Consider the following 14,330-nt stretch of genomic DNA (forward strand, 5'->3'; position numbering starts at 1 on the left):
GTTGCCATGGACATCCGATGGCGGACTCGCGAGTGTGCGCTGGACCAATGCGCGTGACTGATGTCGCCGCCAGTGCTGGGCCCTGTCCATCTAACGGTGACGCTAGACTGAACACAGAGTGATCGAGTGCCTCACGATGAGTACACGTGCCAAATTGCGTGGAGTGATGTGGTCAATCCGTGATGTAGATCCGATCGACGCGCTGCTGAGCCTTCCTTCCATTGTGCTCGGCTCGAATCAGTTCTCTGGCGTCACCCACTGCTCTCCCCGCCTCACCTATGGCGGCTTCCAACTCATGGACTGCCGCACATGCGACGAAAAGGACGTACGAGCTCGAGGTAGCTCCCGATGGCCGACAAGGAGCCGGATTGGCGACCGACCCGGCGACCGAGCGGTTGTTTGTCTTTGGCGGTCGATGCTCGCGCCGTCCTGGCGTCGACGACTGTCGCCGACGCCTGACAAACGATCTCTGGGTCCGGAGCAGATCTGGCGATTGGACGCAGCTTTGGGAAGGAGATGATGTGTGTGCAGGAGATGTGTCCAAAGACATGGATACGGCGTCGCTTGGTCGAGGCGATGGACCTGTTGTTCGTCACAATCATGCGCTTGTCTTTGTAGCCGCTGGTCATGACGTGCCGGGCGTCGACAATGGTGACATTCTCCTTGTCATCGGAGGCTCGACGCATTGGGCATACTTGGGCGATGTCTGGGTCTTTGACTTGAAGACGGGATCGTGGACGCAGATGATTCCAGGCGGTCCAGGCCCTGTAGCCCGGCACGGCCACGTCGCTGCGCTCGTCGGCTCGACGGTGGTGGTGTTTGGTGGCCACTCAGGCATGCAGTCACGCCCATCCACCCTCACTTACTACAACGATGTCTTTTCCTTGGATCTGACGTCCTGGAACTGGACGCGCTGTGCGACCACGCTCAGCACGCCGCGCTCCTGGATGGGCGTCGCGGTCGTCGGCGCGCTTGTTGTCGTCGCGGGCGGGTACACCTTTGACGTCACTGCGCGTGACGAAGTCTACTTTGACGTCATCGAAGCCTATGATGTGGCCAACGATGTCTTTCTCTCCCTTCCTCCCGATGTTACACTTGCCTCTCCCCGCAATCGCGTGTGCATGGCATCGTGCGCCTCGACGATCGTCATCTTTGGCGGCAACGCGCTTCTTGCCGACCGCGGCGATGTTTTCTTCTCGGACATCGCTGTTCTCGACGCTTCGTCAACATGCGTGTCGAACTGGACGCTCTCTGTTGCCAGTCCTCCGACTCCACCGCTCAAAGGTCGCGGCCACGGGTTGATGCTCATTGCACCCGCCGCATCCACCTCGTCGGGCGCGATGGCGCCCCTCCATGTCACTGTTTGGGGTGGAGAGCGTGCAGGCGCCCGTCTCTTCGACACGCTCGATCTCGTCCTCTCACCGCACCCGATCTAGCAGAGTCAGCCGTGGCAGGCGCCGCCCGCGGCTACTTTGCTGAAGCGATGACGGTCGTAGAAACCCGTAGCGTACCGATCGAATATACATACGCTGCAATCTAGCGCCCTGCCTACATGTGTGTGTGTGTGTGTGTGGCTATCTCTGAAGCTGTTTCAGGCGTGCGGTAGAGGCTGTGCAATGATGTGCAATGAGAGCAGGCGACGGTTTCGGCCGACCTGTCAGGTGACAGGCGAACTCGAGCACAACGACGAGGTGATGGCAGCGCATGCAACGGGGCATGTTCCGGAAGGAAGCAGCAAAGAGACGGCAACCCGACTGGCAAGCGAGCTGGGTGAGGTCATGTCGGAGAGGGCCGCCGCCGAGGGAGTGACAGTTCAAGTCGTCGATGACAACCTCCGACATTGGCATGTTCGACTTGCGGACTTTGACTTGGAATCACAGCTGGCGCAAGATCTGTTTCTCTACGATTCGGCCCGACCCGGAAGGGATCATGTACTGCTTGAGGTCATCTTTCCGCATCGGTATCCAGGACGTCCACCCTTTGTTCGTGTTGTCTATCCGCGCTTTCATCAGTGGACCGGCCACATCACGTCGGGAGGATCAGTATGCGTTGAAGAGCTCACGCTCTCGGGCTGGACCTCCGACTTTATGCTCTTGCCCTTTCTGATCATGATTCGGAACGTGCTGCTGGAAGGCGGAGCGCTCATTGACATGGATCGCGCCGGCGACGACTACACGCAGGCCGAGGCCGAGGAGGCCTTTATCCGGGTTGCCAAGGCACACGGGTGGATCACATGAACGGTTCTCCCTACCCTACCCTCCCGGCTCCATTACGCGCCACTAGGCTGCCGCCCATCGCCCATCGTCCGCCGCCTGCAGCTCCATCCACCCATCGCCCATCGTCTGCCGCCTTTCCTCCCCCTGCGCTCAGCCGCCCGATCACCAGCGTCCTCCCTCGCCCTCGCCATCGCACTCGCCCTCGCCACCTCCTCCCCAACCTCGCCCTCGCCACCTCCTCCCCAACCCCCCCCACTAAACAAACCCCCATCTCCTCAGCCATCTCAATCACACGTCGCGCTCCCCCACTGCGAACTCTCCGCCGGCTGGCCAACCGCTCAGCCGCCCGCTCCCCCCCCCCCCCCCTCACCCCTCCCCGACGACGACGACAACTGCCGACGACCACGCCACGCCACTCCACGTCGACAGCGACTATATGGGGTCCAACCTCTCCCGTCGGCTGGCAGCTGGTGAAGAGAGTGGCTCTATTGACCTTCGTGGACTCTCGCTCTCTACCATACCTGGCAAGGTATGGTCGTTGACCCATGTCGTCCGCTTGCATCTTGGGTGGAACTCGCTCAAGACACTGCCTCATGCACTTGGTGATCTTCCATCACTCGCTGTTCTCTATCTCAATCATAACTCGTTCTCCATATTTCCTCGTGCTCTCCTCAAGTGTACTCGCTTGCGTCGGCTCTATCTCAACTCGAACGCTCTCTCATCGCTTCCTGATGAACTGGGTGATCTCGTCTACCTCAAAGTCCTCGCCGTCTCGGACAACTACCTCACAACTCTGCCTCCTTCGGTCTGCAAGCTCAAGCTTCATGAGCTCTACTTGTCGCAAAACAAGTTTGAGTTGCTTCCCGAAGCGCTCGGCGCTCTCACAGACTTGCGCACCCTCGCCGTCGCTGGTAACAACCTCAAGGCGCTGCCCTTTGCCGCTCTCCTTCGCCTGCATGATCTCAAGGCCATGCCGCGCGACGGCAATGTCGACCTCGGTGAGCTGGCCTCCATGCCGCTGCGCGAGCTCATGGTCTTTATGCGCAAGTCCGTCACCTCGCACCACCGCCACATGCACGACTCGTCGTCGTCGATGTGGCGGACCCGCTCGTTTACCGAGGCCGACCTCGCCCATCTCGGCTCCGAATCGGAGACTGACTCGGGCGACGACAACATGGATCCGGTCGTGGTCAAGCGCCGGCGCAAGGCCAAGGAGGTTGTCGGCGCCAAGGGCTCGGTCGAGGGTCTCAAGAAGCGGACTCTGGCCGAGATCATGGAGGCCGCCAACCAGCTGCCGGGCGTCGAGTCTTCGCTGCACCCGCTGCTGCCGCTGCCCGAGCCAGCCACCGCTGCTGCCGATGAGCTTGCCTCCGCCGAGCCGGCCCATCCGGCGTCGGCGCTCGCGGCTCGCCCGCGGCAGAAGCGGCTCTCGACCGCGTCGGTGGCGTCGTCGCGCGCCTCGACCGCCACCGGCTCAATGCCGCCGGCCATCGCCCGTGTCGCCCGTGGCCGCTCGGCCTCCATCTCTTGTGCATCGACTGCAAGCCCGCTGTTGGGCTCGGCAGGCGGGACAGAGGTGGGCGGTGACGAGTCTGCCGGCGCGCTCTCGCAAAAGGGTTCCTTCTACCGCAAGTCGTCCAAGCTGATGAACACCGAGGACGTTGTCCGCACCATGCGGGTTCTCCTCGACGAGTCCATGGTTCACAACACCGAGCTGATGGAGAAGCTCGGCAAGGTCGAGTCTCTCCGCGGCGAGGAGCGCTCGCAGTTCAAGGACACCCGCCACACCCTTCGCACCCGCATCGCCGCCGGCGAGGAGCGTGTCGCCAACTTACTCAAGGCCATCAACTCGCTCCGCGGCTCGGGCAAGGTCCCGCAGCCAACGCCCACCCACTATTCTGAGCCCGACGGCTATTCGGCCTCGCTCCCCCGCAACGACTCGCTCTCGGCCGCCCATCACCCGGACGACGACCCCATGCTCAACTCGCGCCTCGTCACCCCAGCGTCGGGCCTCTACTCGCGATCGTCGCTCCAGTGGGCGCCGCCGACATCTCCCAACCGCCGCCACACATCAACCCGCATCCCGGCCCCAAGTTCGCGTCTGCGGACCAGCCTGCGGACCGGCCCTCGCACTGGCCCTCGCCCAACCTCGGCCTCGGCCTCTCTCTCCAGCCACTCTCGTCCCCGCTCTTCTGCCCGCGCTCGTCGTCGCCATCCGCCACGCCGTCGCCAGCCGCCGACATGAACTCCTCCCTCTCTGCCTGCCTGCACACCTTGATCGGCCTCATCCAAGCGCCAATCAGCCTCTCCCGCCCCGCTGCCGTGTGACAGCCGACCACCAAACCTGCCGCCCCACCGCCCCCCCCTTCCCCCCCTCCTCCACGCCTGCGCCCACCACATCCCTTACAACCTATACCCGTCTCCAACCCCACTGGCTGTACGCTTCCCTTTCCCCTCCCCCCCCCTTCCCCTTCCCATGCACCCATTGCAAGCTACCTACCTCGCCAACCTCTACCTCGCCACCCCCATATACACTTACTACCTTTTCTTGCCCCTCTACGTTCGCCTACTCCCCCCTTCCCCCCCTTCCGTCCCCCCTTGGCAATGCTTCTGTCGTGGTGTTCGATGGGCTGGTCCTGTGACACGGTCTGTTCTGATCAACGTGGCTTTGATCAAACACCGGCGCCCGCCTACCCGCCCCCCCCCCCCCCCGCCTCCCCCCATCACGACATGTGACAGATGCACCTTCGCCGGGCATATCAACCACGAGAGGTTGTCTTTCTTGAGGATCGTGCCGACAATGAACGGTATCTCAAGTCGTACTGGGCCTCACTGGACATGGCCATCACCACCGACTCGGCCAACCCTACCAACCATCTGGCCAATGCGCTGGAACACCTGGAACGTGCTGTGGCCGAGGTCGAGGCTGGAGAAGGCGAGACGGTCTTCTCGCGGGTCTTCTTCAACTATGCCATGCCGCTGCTCGCTCAGACGCTGCTTGAACGGACATACCCAGTGCCGGCGTGGATGGTGGCCGCGCTCGACTTTGAGCGTCGCATCGCCCAGGTTGTTGTCGCCGCTCTCAAGGCCGGGACCGCCACTGACAAGATGGTTCGCGCTCTCCGGCGGATGGTCACTTCGTCGATGGAGTTTTACGAGGAGCACGGGACTGTCGACGACACCGACCACCTCCGGGTCCTGTACTACCCCGAGGGAGCGCCTCCTGCGCCCGAGGACGCTCCCAAAGTTGTGGACGAGGCCGAGGCCGAGGCCGACCCGCCGCTCACACCCGAGCAGCTCAGCCTCACGGTTCCGCCGGAGTTTGTGACACTCTCGCCGACTGACCACGCGACGTCGATCTTTCTTCTTGATGCCATTGAGACGCTCGGCGGGCTCGGCCTCTTTGACCATCTTGTGGCGGCACTTGGCGCCGACGAAGCACCGCCTGTCGACGGCGATGGCGACGACGCTCAACCGGCAGTGCCCAAGCTCGCATCGTCGACCCTGACTGCGATCTGCCGGGTTGTCGGCCTCTGCGCCAAGCACCTTGCGCCGTCGTTCTGGGATCCGTACTCGGCGCAGCTTCTGACCAAGCTGCGACGCCACATCGATGCGCTGCCGCAGGCTGCGCTCCGCGACCAGTCGCTGGTCGACCTCGTCGACTGCCTCAATGTGTTGGCTCGGACTGCGGCGCGCGCCGGAAACCACAAGCTTAACCGCGACATCCAGGCGTACAAGCTGGCGCTGGCGTGGCGCTATGTTCAGCTGCCGTACCTCACCCAGTGTCTGCAGGGCGTGGAGGCCATGCAGCACTTTATCGCCGTGGCCAAGAAGGAGGTCAAGGAGAATTCAACGCTGCGCAAGCCAAAGCAGACCTCTCGCTGGATGTCGGCGACCGGGACGGGCTTTGGCGTCATGTACTCACGCGCCGGCGGGACCGCGTACAACGTCGGCAACTGGTCGCATGCGAGCGCGCAGCAGACGCGCGCAGCCGTCTCGGAGGCGCTGCCGGACCCGCGCTCGACATGGACTACCTGCTTGGCTGGTTCGACGACAACGACATTTTTGCACGGGTCCTCAAGTTTGAGAACGCTGAGGTCCTTGCCAAGGGCTGCGAGATCATTCGCTTTGTTGCCACCCAGCGTGGGCTCACCACGCCCGAGCTCGATGCCATCTGGCACGCAGTCACCACCGTCTTTGAGTCGCTTCAGCTCAAGCTCTTTGAGTTTGTGCTTGACCTGGTCGGCGCAATTCCGTTTGAGCAGGTCTGTCACCTCGACGACAAGCTGTGCGAGCTCCCGCCGTCTGCATTCAACAACCAGGTCCTCACCTTTGTCTCGGACTTTACCCGCAAGGCGCTCGAGGCCGCGGGGGCGTCTGCGCCTGACGCGCTTGACGACGCGCTGCATGACCAGCGGCTCTTTGGCCTGCAGACGCTGTGGGACCTGGTGACCTCGGGTGCGAGCTCGGGCTCGTCCAATGGCACCGTCGCTGAGGCCTGCGCCCACCTGCAGTCGCTGCTCCACGAGTTCCCAGCCCATCGCGAGTACTTTGTGGCCAAGGTCATGGCCAACCTCGAGTCAGGCGTGGCGCTCTCGCCGACGCTGCGCATTCTCATTGATCTGGTCCGCGGCGGAGCCGACGACGAGATCACCCGCGAGTACGTTGAGGAGCTTGACGCACGGTACAACCTTGTGCAGCTTCTAGTCAACGCGTTGAGTGCGGTGTCGAGCGGCGACGAGGCCGAAGGAGTGACCCAGGCTTGCCTAGCTGCGCTCGAGCATGTCATTACCTCTTCGGCGCTCATCCTCTCGGCAGACGCGGCGCTGGCGCTTTGGGACGCACTCGAGGCGCGTGGCGCCGTTGACGCCGCCGCGGGCTGGCTTGCTAGCCTCAACTGCGAGGAGCCTGTCATCGATCCGTACACCGGCGCGGCGTCGTACCCGGCGTTCACCATCGACGAAGCGACAGCGCTGTACAGCTCGCGGGTGCTCCCGGCTGTACGGCGCGACCCGGCTATGGTCTCGCCAGCGCTCTCGGCGCTCTTCTGCACGCTCTTTGCGTTGGTCAACACTAGCTCGAGTGCGCTGCGGAGGTTGACGGCGCCGTTTGAGACCAAGACTCGGTCGTTTGAGGCACTGGTTGGCATCGACGCTCTCGAGGCGCTTGCCCTCTCTGCATCCGACGACGGCGTTGCCAACGATGCGCTGTACATTCTTGCGAGGCTTTACACGCATGTCTCGACGCTGGTGGACGCGCCTGCCGTCGGCGCTGTTCGCAACGCGTTTGTGCGGGCCAACCTGAAGCGGGTGCTCGATGCGGCGCCTGCGCCAGCGCCGCGGCCGCTCTTCCTCGCTCACGCAGTCCTTGTTGCCGAGGCGCAGCACGGTCTTTTTGCGCCGCACGGAGGGCGGGCAAGCGCGCCGCTGGCTGTGCCACCGGCCGAGCATGCAGCGCTTGCCGCCGGAGTCAGCTGCGTCCACGACGCTGAATTGATGGACGCGCTCTTTGGACTTCTCGCCAACGCACCGCTCCGCGACGGCATCTGGTCGCTCCTCTGCGCGCTCCCGACCGAGCCTGCGGTGGCGTCTGCGGTGGCAGCGCCGACGCCCGAGACGCTTGCGCGCGCTCTGGGCGAGGCTTCGCCAGGCGGTACACACTCGGTCTTTCGGGTTCTCTATGGTGTGCTCGCGCTCGAGCACGCGCTCGGCGGCGGCGTGGTGCCGGATCCGCGGGCCGAGGTCGACGCGGCGGGCGTGACTCCGGCGGATGCCGCCGCCGCTGTGACTGCCGCCGACGGCTTTGCGCTTCTCACTCGGCTCTTTACTGCCGACGAACTGCTTGACAAGGGATCCGACGGTTTTGAGTACGGCAAGAAGGCGGCGTCGTCTCTCTCTGCGCTCATCAACTCGCTCTTTGCCGGCGGCGACGTGGAGGTTTCGGCGCTCGACGGTTCGTTTGTGCAGGGTCTTGTCTCGCAGATCCACGAGCTGGCCGGCGCGGCTGGCGAGCTCGCAAAGCCCACCGGGACATCGTCGTCGACTGGCTCGTCGGCAGCGGTGGCGCCGGGCATTCTCTCGATTCGGTCTATGAACGCGGCCGAGGCGCTGTCGGGCACGGTGCGCGGGACGCGGATCGCCAACTGCCACTACGGTGCGACGCAGACGCTGTTTGAGTTTGAGGTGTCCGGTGCGTCATCGTACCGTGTCGCTGTCTACTGCGTCGACTTCAACACCCACCGGCGGCACCAGACGATGCTGGCGTTTGTGGGCGACACGCCCGAGCTCGCCGAGTGCGCGCCGGAGGGCTCGGTAGTCGCGCTTCGCGGGCTCGACTTTCACAACGGGTGCTGGGTGGTGTGGGACGTCCACGCCGAGACCGAGGGCGAGGAGCAGGCGAGCCAGTTTAACTTGCTCATCGACAACGCCGATGCGTCGTCGCCCAACTGGACGCTCTCGGCGTTCTTGCTTGACCCGCTGCCGGCCGACAACATGCGCGAGACCTCACACTACCCAACGCTTGTCGAGATCGACACGAGCTCGCAGGGCCGATGGCACGGGCGGTACGGCTCGGCCGGCGGCGTGCTGCTGGGTCGGGTCGATCTCGAGGTTGAGGCGCGTGTGCCGGGCCCGCGGCTGGTTGCGTTTGACAACGACTCTGCGCTCCGGTACGAGTGGGTGGAGGAGGCAACGTCCGACGAGCGGGCGCTGCAGCCGCCGCCGCCATGCGGCGGCGACATCGAGGTTGAGGCTGTTGAGGCCGAGGATGAGGCGAGCCGGGCGCGCCGGCTTGTGGTTCTTTCGGTTAATGCGCCTGCGGCTCCTGACGGCGATGAGCCTGACGCTGCTGAGCCGGGTACCCCCGAGTCTGGCTCATCCGAGGCCTCGCTTGGAGATGTAGACGCCAGCAACTCGCTGTCAGACGATGATGGCATTCCTGTCCAACAGGCGGTTGTTGTCTCGTTTGGCGACGAGAAGGGCAAGGATGACGACGACGACTCGTTCCTTATCCGGCGGCGGGCCGGGTCGGGCGCACGCCGCAAGAGCAAGAGCAAGACCAAAGTGGCCGGTTCAGGCGGGGCGTGCCAGGCACTGCTGGACATGTTGTTCACGACGCTCGACGCATCGCCGTCGCTTGTGGCTGCGCTAGAAGCAAGCACCGAGCTGGAGGCCTGGCTCGAAGTTGTGCTGGCCAAGTGCAGCGTGGCGGCGATCCGCGAGAGCGCGGCTGCGCGGCTGCCGGGGCTTGCGGTGGTGCACCCGCCGCTGGGCGCGCGGATGATGGCGACGCTGCTGCAGGTGACGCAGCGTGGCGAGGCCGGGCGGGCGAGCGTGGCGTCGTTTGAACAGGCGTTTGAGGTGGTGCTTGCGCTCGCGCGCGACGGGGTGGCGTTTGATACCAGCGCAGCGTTTGCCGCGTGGGCGCGCGACGTGATGGCATTAAGCGTGGTGGAGAGCGATGACGACGAGGCCGTCGACAGCCTGCTCGTGGGCCTCCTCCGCGGGCTCTCGACGTGTCTGCGTGTGGAGCCGGCGCTAGCGAGCGGGGCGGCCGGCGACGCGCTGCTCGACTACGTGTTTGGCGACTGTCTGTTCTCGGTGCCTGCCGACAAGACGGCCAAGGCGGTGCCTGTGTGCAAGAGCTACACGGCGCGCGAGGCTGCGTTTGAGGTTCTCCTCCAGCTCTGCGCACAGGCCGATGGCAAGAGCACTGTACTGATGGAGTCGCTTGCGGACGTACTGGCGGGCGCGGGGCTGCCGGGGCCTGACGAGTGGTGCGTGGATGTTGTGGGCGACGGCGGCGACGGCGACTCGGACTCGGAGTACGGCGGCGAGGTGGAGCGGTTCAAGGGCCTCAAGAACCAGGGCTGCACATGCTACATGAACGCGTCGCTCCAGCAGATGTTCCTCATCCCTGAGCTTCGCGAGTCTATTCTGCGGGTGCCACTAGCGGCGAGCGATGACGAGGAGTCGTTTGCAGGCAACATCATGTGCCAGCTCCAGCTGCTGTTTGCCAAAATGCTCGAGTCGCGGTCGTACTACGTGGACACGATCGACTTTTGCCGGACGGTCTTCCTCAACGGCGAGGTCATCCAGCTCGGGCAGCAGGAGGACGCTAACGAGTTTATCAACTCGCTGGTGGACCAGCTCGAGCCGCATCTCAAGGGCACACCTGAGGAGGCGGTCTTTACCAATGTGTTTGGCGGGAGCTTTGTCAACCAGATTGTGTCGCAAGAGTGCGAGCACATTTCGGAGCGGCCGGAGGAGTATCTGACGATTTCGGTCAAGGTGCAGAACAAGCGGAACCTGCAGGAGGGCCTCGAGTTCTTTGTGCAGGGCGACATGCTTGATGGACAGAACAAGTACCACTGTGAAAAGTGCGATACCAAGGTGGCGGCGCTCAAGCGGTGCGTTATCCAGCACCTGCCTAACACGCTTGCGTTGCACCTCATCCGCTTTGAGTTTTCGTTTGAGACGTTTGAGAATGTCAAGGTCGACGACCGGTTCGAGTTCCCAGAGACGCTCAACATGAAGCCGTACACCAAGGAGGGACTCGCAGCAGCGGCGGTGGAGGCCAAGGCCAAGGCCAAGGCCGAGGCGCGGGCAGCTGGTCGCGGCGACGAGGACGAGGAGGACGAGGACGAGGAGGACGAGGACGAGGACGGCGGGGTTGGTGCGTCGGGCGCGAGTGGAACCGACGGCATCGAGCGGCCGGACGACTACTACGAGTACCGGCTGCAGGGAATCCTGGTTCACTCGGGCACGGCAGACATGGGCCACTACTACTCGTACATCCGCGACCGGGAGGGCGACGAGGGCTCGGCGCGGTGGTACGAGTTCAACGACCGGTCTGTGACGCCGTTTGACCCGAGCGAGATTGCCGAGCAGACATTTGGCGGGCCGTACGAGGGCATGGCATCAGACCACTCGAAGATGTACTCGGCGTACATGCTGTTCTACGAGCGGGTAGGACCCAAGTACGCACCGCGGACGTACGGCGGCGGGCTGCTGGAGCCGCCGACGGTGCTGGAGCAGGATCCGGAGATTTTGGACAAGATGTGGCGCGACAGCGTGGCTGCGGCACAGCGGCGGCACTTTATGAATGCCACCTGTCTGCAGTTTATGTGGTCGCTGGTGGCACAGGAGGCACCCAAGATTCCTGTTTCGACGAGCACGGAGGTGCTTGACGAGAGCTCATGGGCCGGCAAGCTGCTGACGTTTGGCACGCGGCTCTGCTTTGACCTTCTCGCGCACTGTGAAGACAAGCTTGGCATTGTGGACAAGATCCGCGAGCTCGGCGACATGTACGTCAAGCACCTGCCGGGCTGCGTGTGGCTGCTGCGGCGACTGGCGGATGCCGAAGCGAGCTGGCTCGGCGACGTGCTAGTGGTGTGTCCGGACCTGGACATCCGCGAGGCGATGGCGGAGCTTGTGGTGCGGGTGCTGGGCGCGGCCGTGGCGGGCGGGTGCGAGGCCGAGGCGGCACAGTACGCGGCGGCGGCGCTTGCAACGCTCAAGGCGTGCGCAACCGACCCGACGGTCAAAACGTCGCAGCTGGTCTCGACGGTGCTCGGGTACGCACAGGTGGGTGGAGTGCGGCAGCTGTGCGAGGCCGGGGCGCTGCGGGGCGCGATCGAGTTGTACGAGTCGAACCGGACGCCGCTCTTCCACCGTGCGCTGCGGCCCAAGCACCTCTCGCTCATCGAGCTCATTTCTGTGCTCGGGCGCGCGTACCGCAACCCGAACGGGCCGTCTGCTGCCGACAGCCAGGGCAGCTACATGGAGGGCCCGATTGACGACGAGGTGCTCCACCTGCTGTTCTCGAAGCGGTTCCTCACGTCTGTCCTCGCGCAGCAAGCCTACCGCGAGGCTGCACATGGGCTCATCCAGCACTGGGTGCCCGGCAACCGGCGTGTGGCAGACGCGGTGATGGATGCGGCGCTCACTGGGCTCGACTCGTTCATGGACAAGACGGTGCTGGGTAATTACACGGCGGCGATCGACGCGATGCGCGAGATCGACGACGGTGACGGCGCGTACCGTGAGGCTCGCTACGTCGAGGGCCTCATCAAGAGCATGAAGAAGGCGATGCGGGTGCCGCGGACGCGCAACAACCTCCTGGCCCTGCTTCTCGAGGCTGGGGCCAGCGACGACGCGACTCGGCAGCACATCGAGAGCCACGAGGTGATGGCGCGGCTGATGCAAACTGACCCTTCGCTGCGGTACTACGTGCAGACGCAGCTGGCAGCCAAGTTTACCGAAGTCTTCCCCGCCCTCGCGGTCTCGGCGGGTGTGCCGGGCGCCGCCAGCGCGGCGGCAGCTGCTGCCGGCGTCGCCTCGCCGCCGGTTGACGATGCTCCAGTGCCGTCAGGCCACCAGCCGGGCGGGCCGGGAGCGCCGGTGCCGTCGGGCCACCAGCCGGGCGGGCCTGCGCCTGTCACCGGCGACGACGAGTAAACCGACTTGATGGCTGGCAGAGCAAGTCACGAGACACAGCAGCAGCAACAGCTCGACGAGACCTTATCGGCGGCGGTGTAGACGTGGCGCTCGCCGGAGAGCGTGTGGAGCGATAGTGTGATGCGATCTGCCGGCGAGAGAGTGATGGCGCCGTAGTTGTTGTCGCGGACAGCCTTGTCATGGCGGTAGAAGCACCCAGTGTCAGCAGAGACGCTTATGGCGAGATTTTTGTGAAGCGCGGCGTGGAGAACAGCGTACAAGGGCTCCGGCATCTTCTCGTTGGTGATCGACGACGCCGTGAGCTGCGCCATGGTTTGGGAGTTGGCGCCCGAGCCGCATGGGCGGGTGAGGGTAGAGAAGACACCGACATGGACATCGCCAGCGACAACAGCAACGTCACGACCGTGCTGCGGCTCGGACGCATCACCGGATCCGTACTTCCAGTCGAGAAGCGCGTTGACCATGCGGAGCTGCTCGTCCGAGTGGCCGCCGTATGCCCAGTGATCTTTGAGATCACCAAGCGGCTCGACCTGGGCGGCGGCATCGGTTAGCTTCTTGTTGAGGTAAACAAGCGGGACCGAGGTGGCGACAATAAGGCGGGTAACGTCCTCCGCGCCGAGCCGACCGCCGGATGCAAGTGCGGCGTCAATGTCGGCCCACTGCGAAGCTGAGAGGTACGGCAGCTCGCCAGCGCCAGCGCCAGCGCCGCCAAGGGCTGGCTCAAACGAGCGCCCGCCGCGCTGGTCGACGAGGATGATGCCGACACCACCGATGCGGAGAATAGCGTGTTCGAGGTGGCCTGCAGCACCGGGGCTGTGAACGAGACTGCCCTGGTAGCTGCGGTAGACGTCGCGGGCAATGAGGCCGATCTCAAAGGCAAGCGACGACGGATCGCTGTCCTCCGGGAGTGAGCCCCAGTCGTCGCGGATCTCGTGATCATCCCAGATCATGATGTTGCCCGTGTTGGCGAGCACTCGTGCCGTCGCCTCGGACGCCCAGTTTGTGCGGTAGACGGCAGCGTAGAGGTCAGCCACAGCCGAGTGAAACTCTGGCGAACCACGGGTGTGGACGCCGGACGAGATGAGATCCTCTGCGGCGGCAAAGGCATCATCGCAGTAGACCTGATCCCCTATGTGAACGATCATGTGAAAGTGACTCGCTCGATCAGCAAGAGTAGTCCAGAGCGAGTCGACGGAACCATCGAGAACGGCCGGCGGCGGCTTGTTGCATGAGACAAAGCCAAGGCAGAGGTCAACCCCGCCTCTGCTGGAGTGCGAAAGCCAGCGCTCCTGACCTCGATGGACTCATCGTTGTCATCGATTACAGATAAGGCGTACTCGGTCTCTGGCAGCAGTCCATGGAGAGTAATGGTAAGCGGCGCATGAGCCGGAAACTGAGTCAGTGGCGAGAGAGTCTGAGATGAAGAGGACAAAGTCGACGACGGAGGGGGAGCAGCGGGTGTTGATGATGGTGATGATGATGATCGACCGAGTTGGCCAGCAGGGGCAGGTGCCAAGGCCGTGGCTACCACACGAGCCGGAGTGGCAGCAGGAAACTCAAAGAGAACCCGAGCAGAGGTCGGTGTCACAACTCCCACAATGGGTCCGAGCGTGGGTCGAGGCATATATATAGATGTATATATGGGGGGGGGGGGGTA

The 14,330-nt window shown here is 64.0% G+C and overlaps 3 protein-coding genes across 3 annotated transcripts; 2 read left to right on the forward strand and 1 right to left on the reverse strand.

The window, feature by feature from the left end:
* Positions 1-530: 530 nt before the first annotated feature.
* AMSG_11902 (uncharacterized protein) lies at positions 531-2,237 on the forward strand (the record flags this gene model as incomplete). Its single annotated transcript, XM_013902322.1, has 2 exons — positions 531-1,260; positions 2,056-2,237. The coding sequence occupies exons 1-2, from the start codon at positions 549-551 to the stop codon at positions 2,235-2,237; spliced, it is 894 nt and encodes a 297-aa protein (XP_013757776.1). The 5' UTR covers positions 531-548.
* Positions 2,238-2,652: 415 nt separating this feature from the next.
* Positions 2,653-12,689, forward strand: AMSG_05706 (ubiquitin carboxyl-terminal hydrolase 34; the record flags this gene model as incomplete). The annotated part of the gene is made up of 3 exons (XM_013902298.1): positions 2,653-4,315; positions 4,987-6,175; positions 6,208-12,689. 3 exons carry the CDS (start codon positions 2,653-2,655, stop codon positions 12,671-12,673), a joined length of 9,318 nt encoding a protein of 3,105 aa, XP_013757752.1. The 3' UTR covers positions 12,674-12,689.
* A 10-nt stretch (positions 12,690-12,699) lies between these two features.
* AMSG_05707 (uncharacterized protein) lies at positions 12,700-14,297 on the reverse strand (the record flags this gene model as incomplete). Its single annotated transcript, XM_013902299.1, has 3 exons — positions 12,700-13,936; positions 13,978-14,066; positions 14,202-14,297. The coding sequence occupies 3 exons, from the start codon at positions 14,295-14,297 to the stop codon at positions 12,700-12,702; spliced, it is 1,422 nt and encodes a 473-aa protein (XP_013757753.1).
* Positions 14,298-14,330: the final 33 nt, after the last annotated feature.

The sequence above is a fragment of the Thecamonas trahens genome, assembly GCF_000142905.1.
Source record: "Thecamonas trahens ATCC 50062 unplaced genomic scaffold supercont1.24, whole genome shotgun sequence".
Taxonomy (NCBI): domain Eukaryota; order Apusomonadida; family Apusomonadidae; genus Thecamonas; species Thecamonas trahens.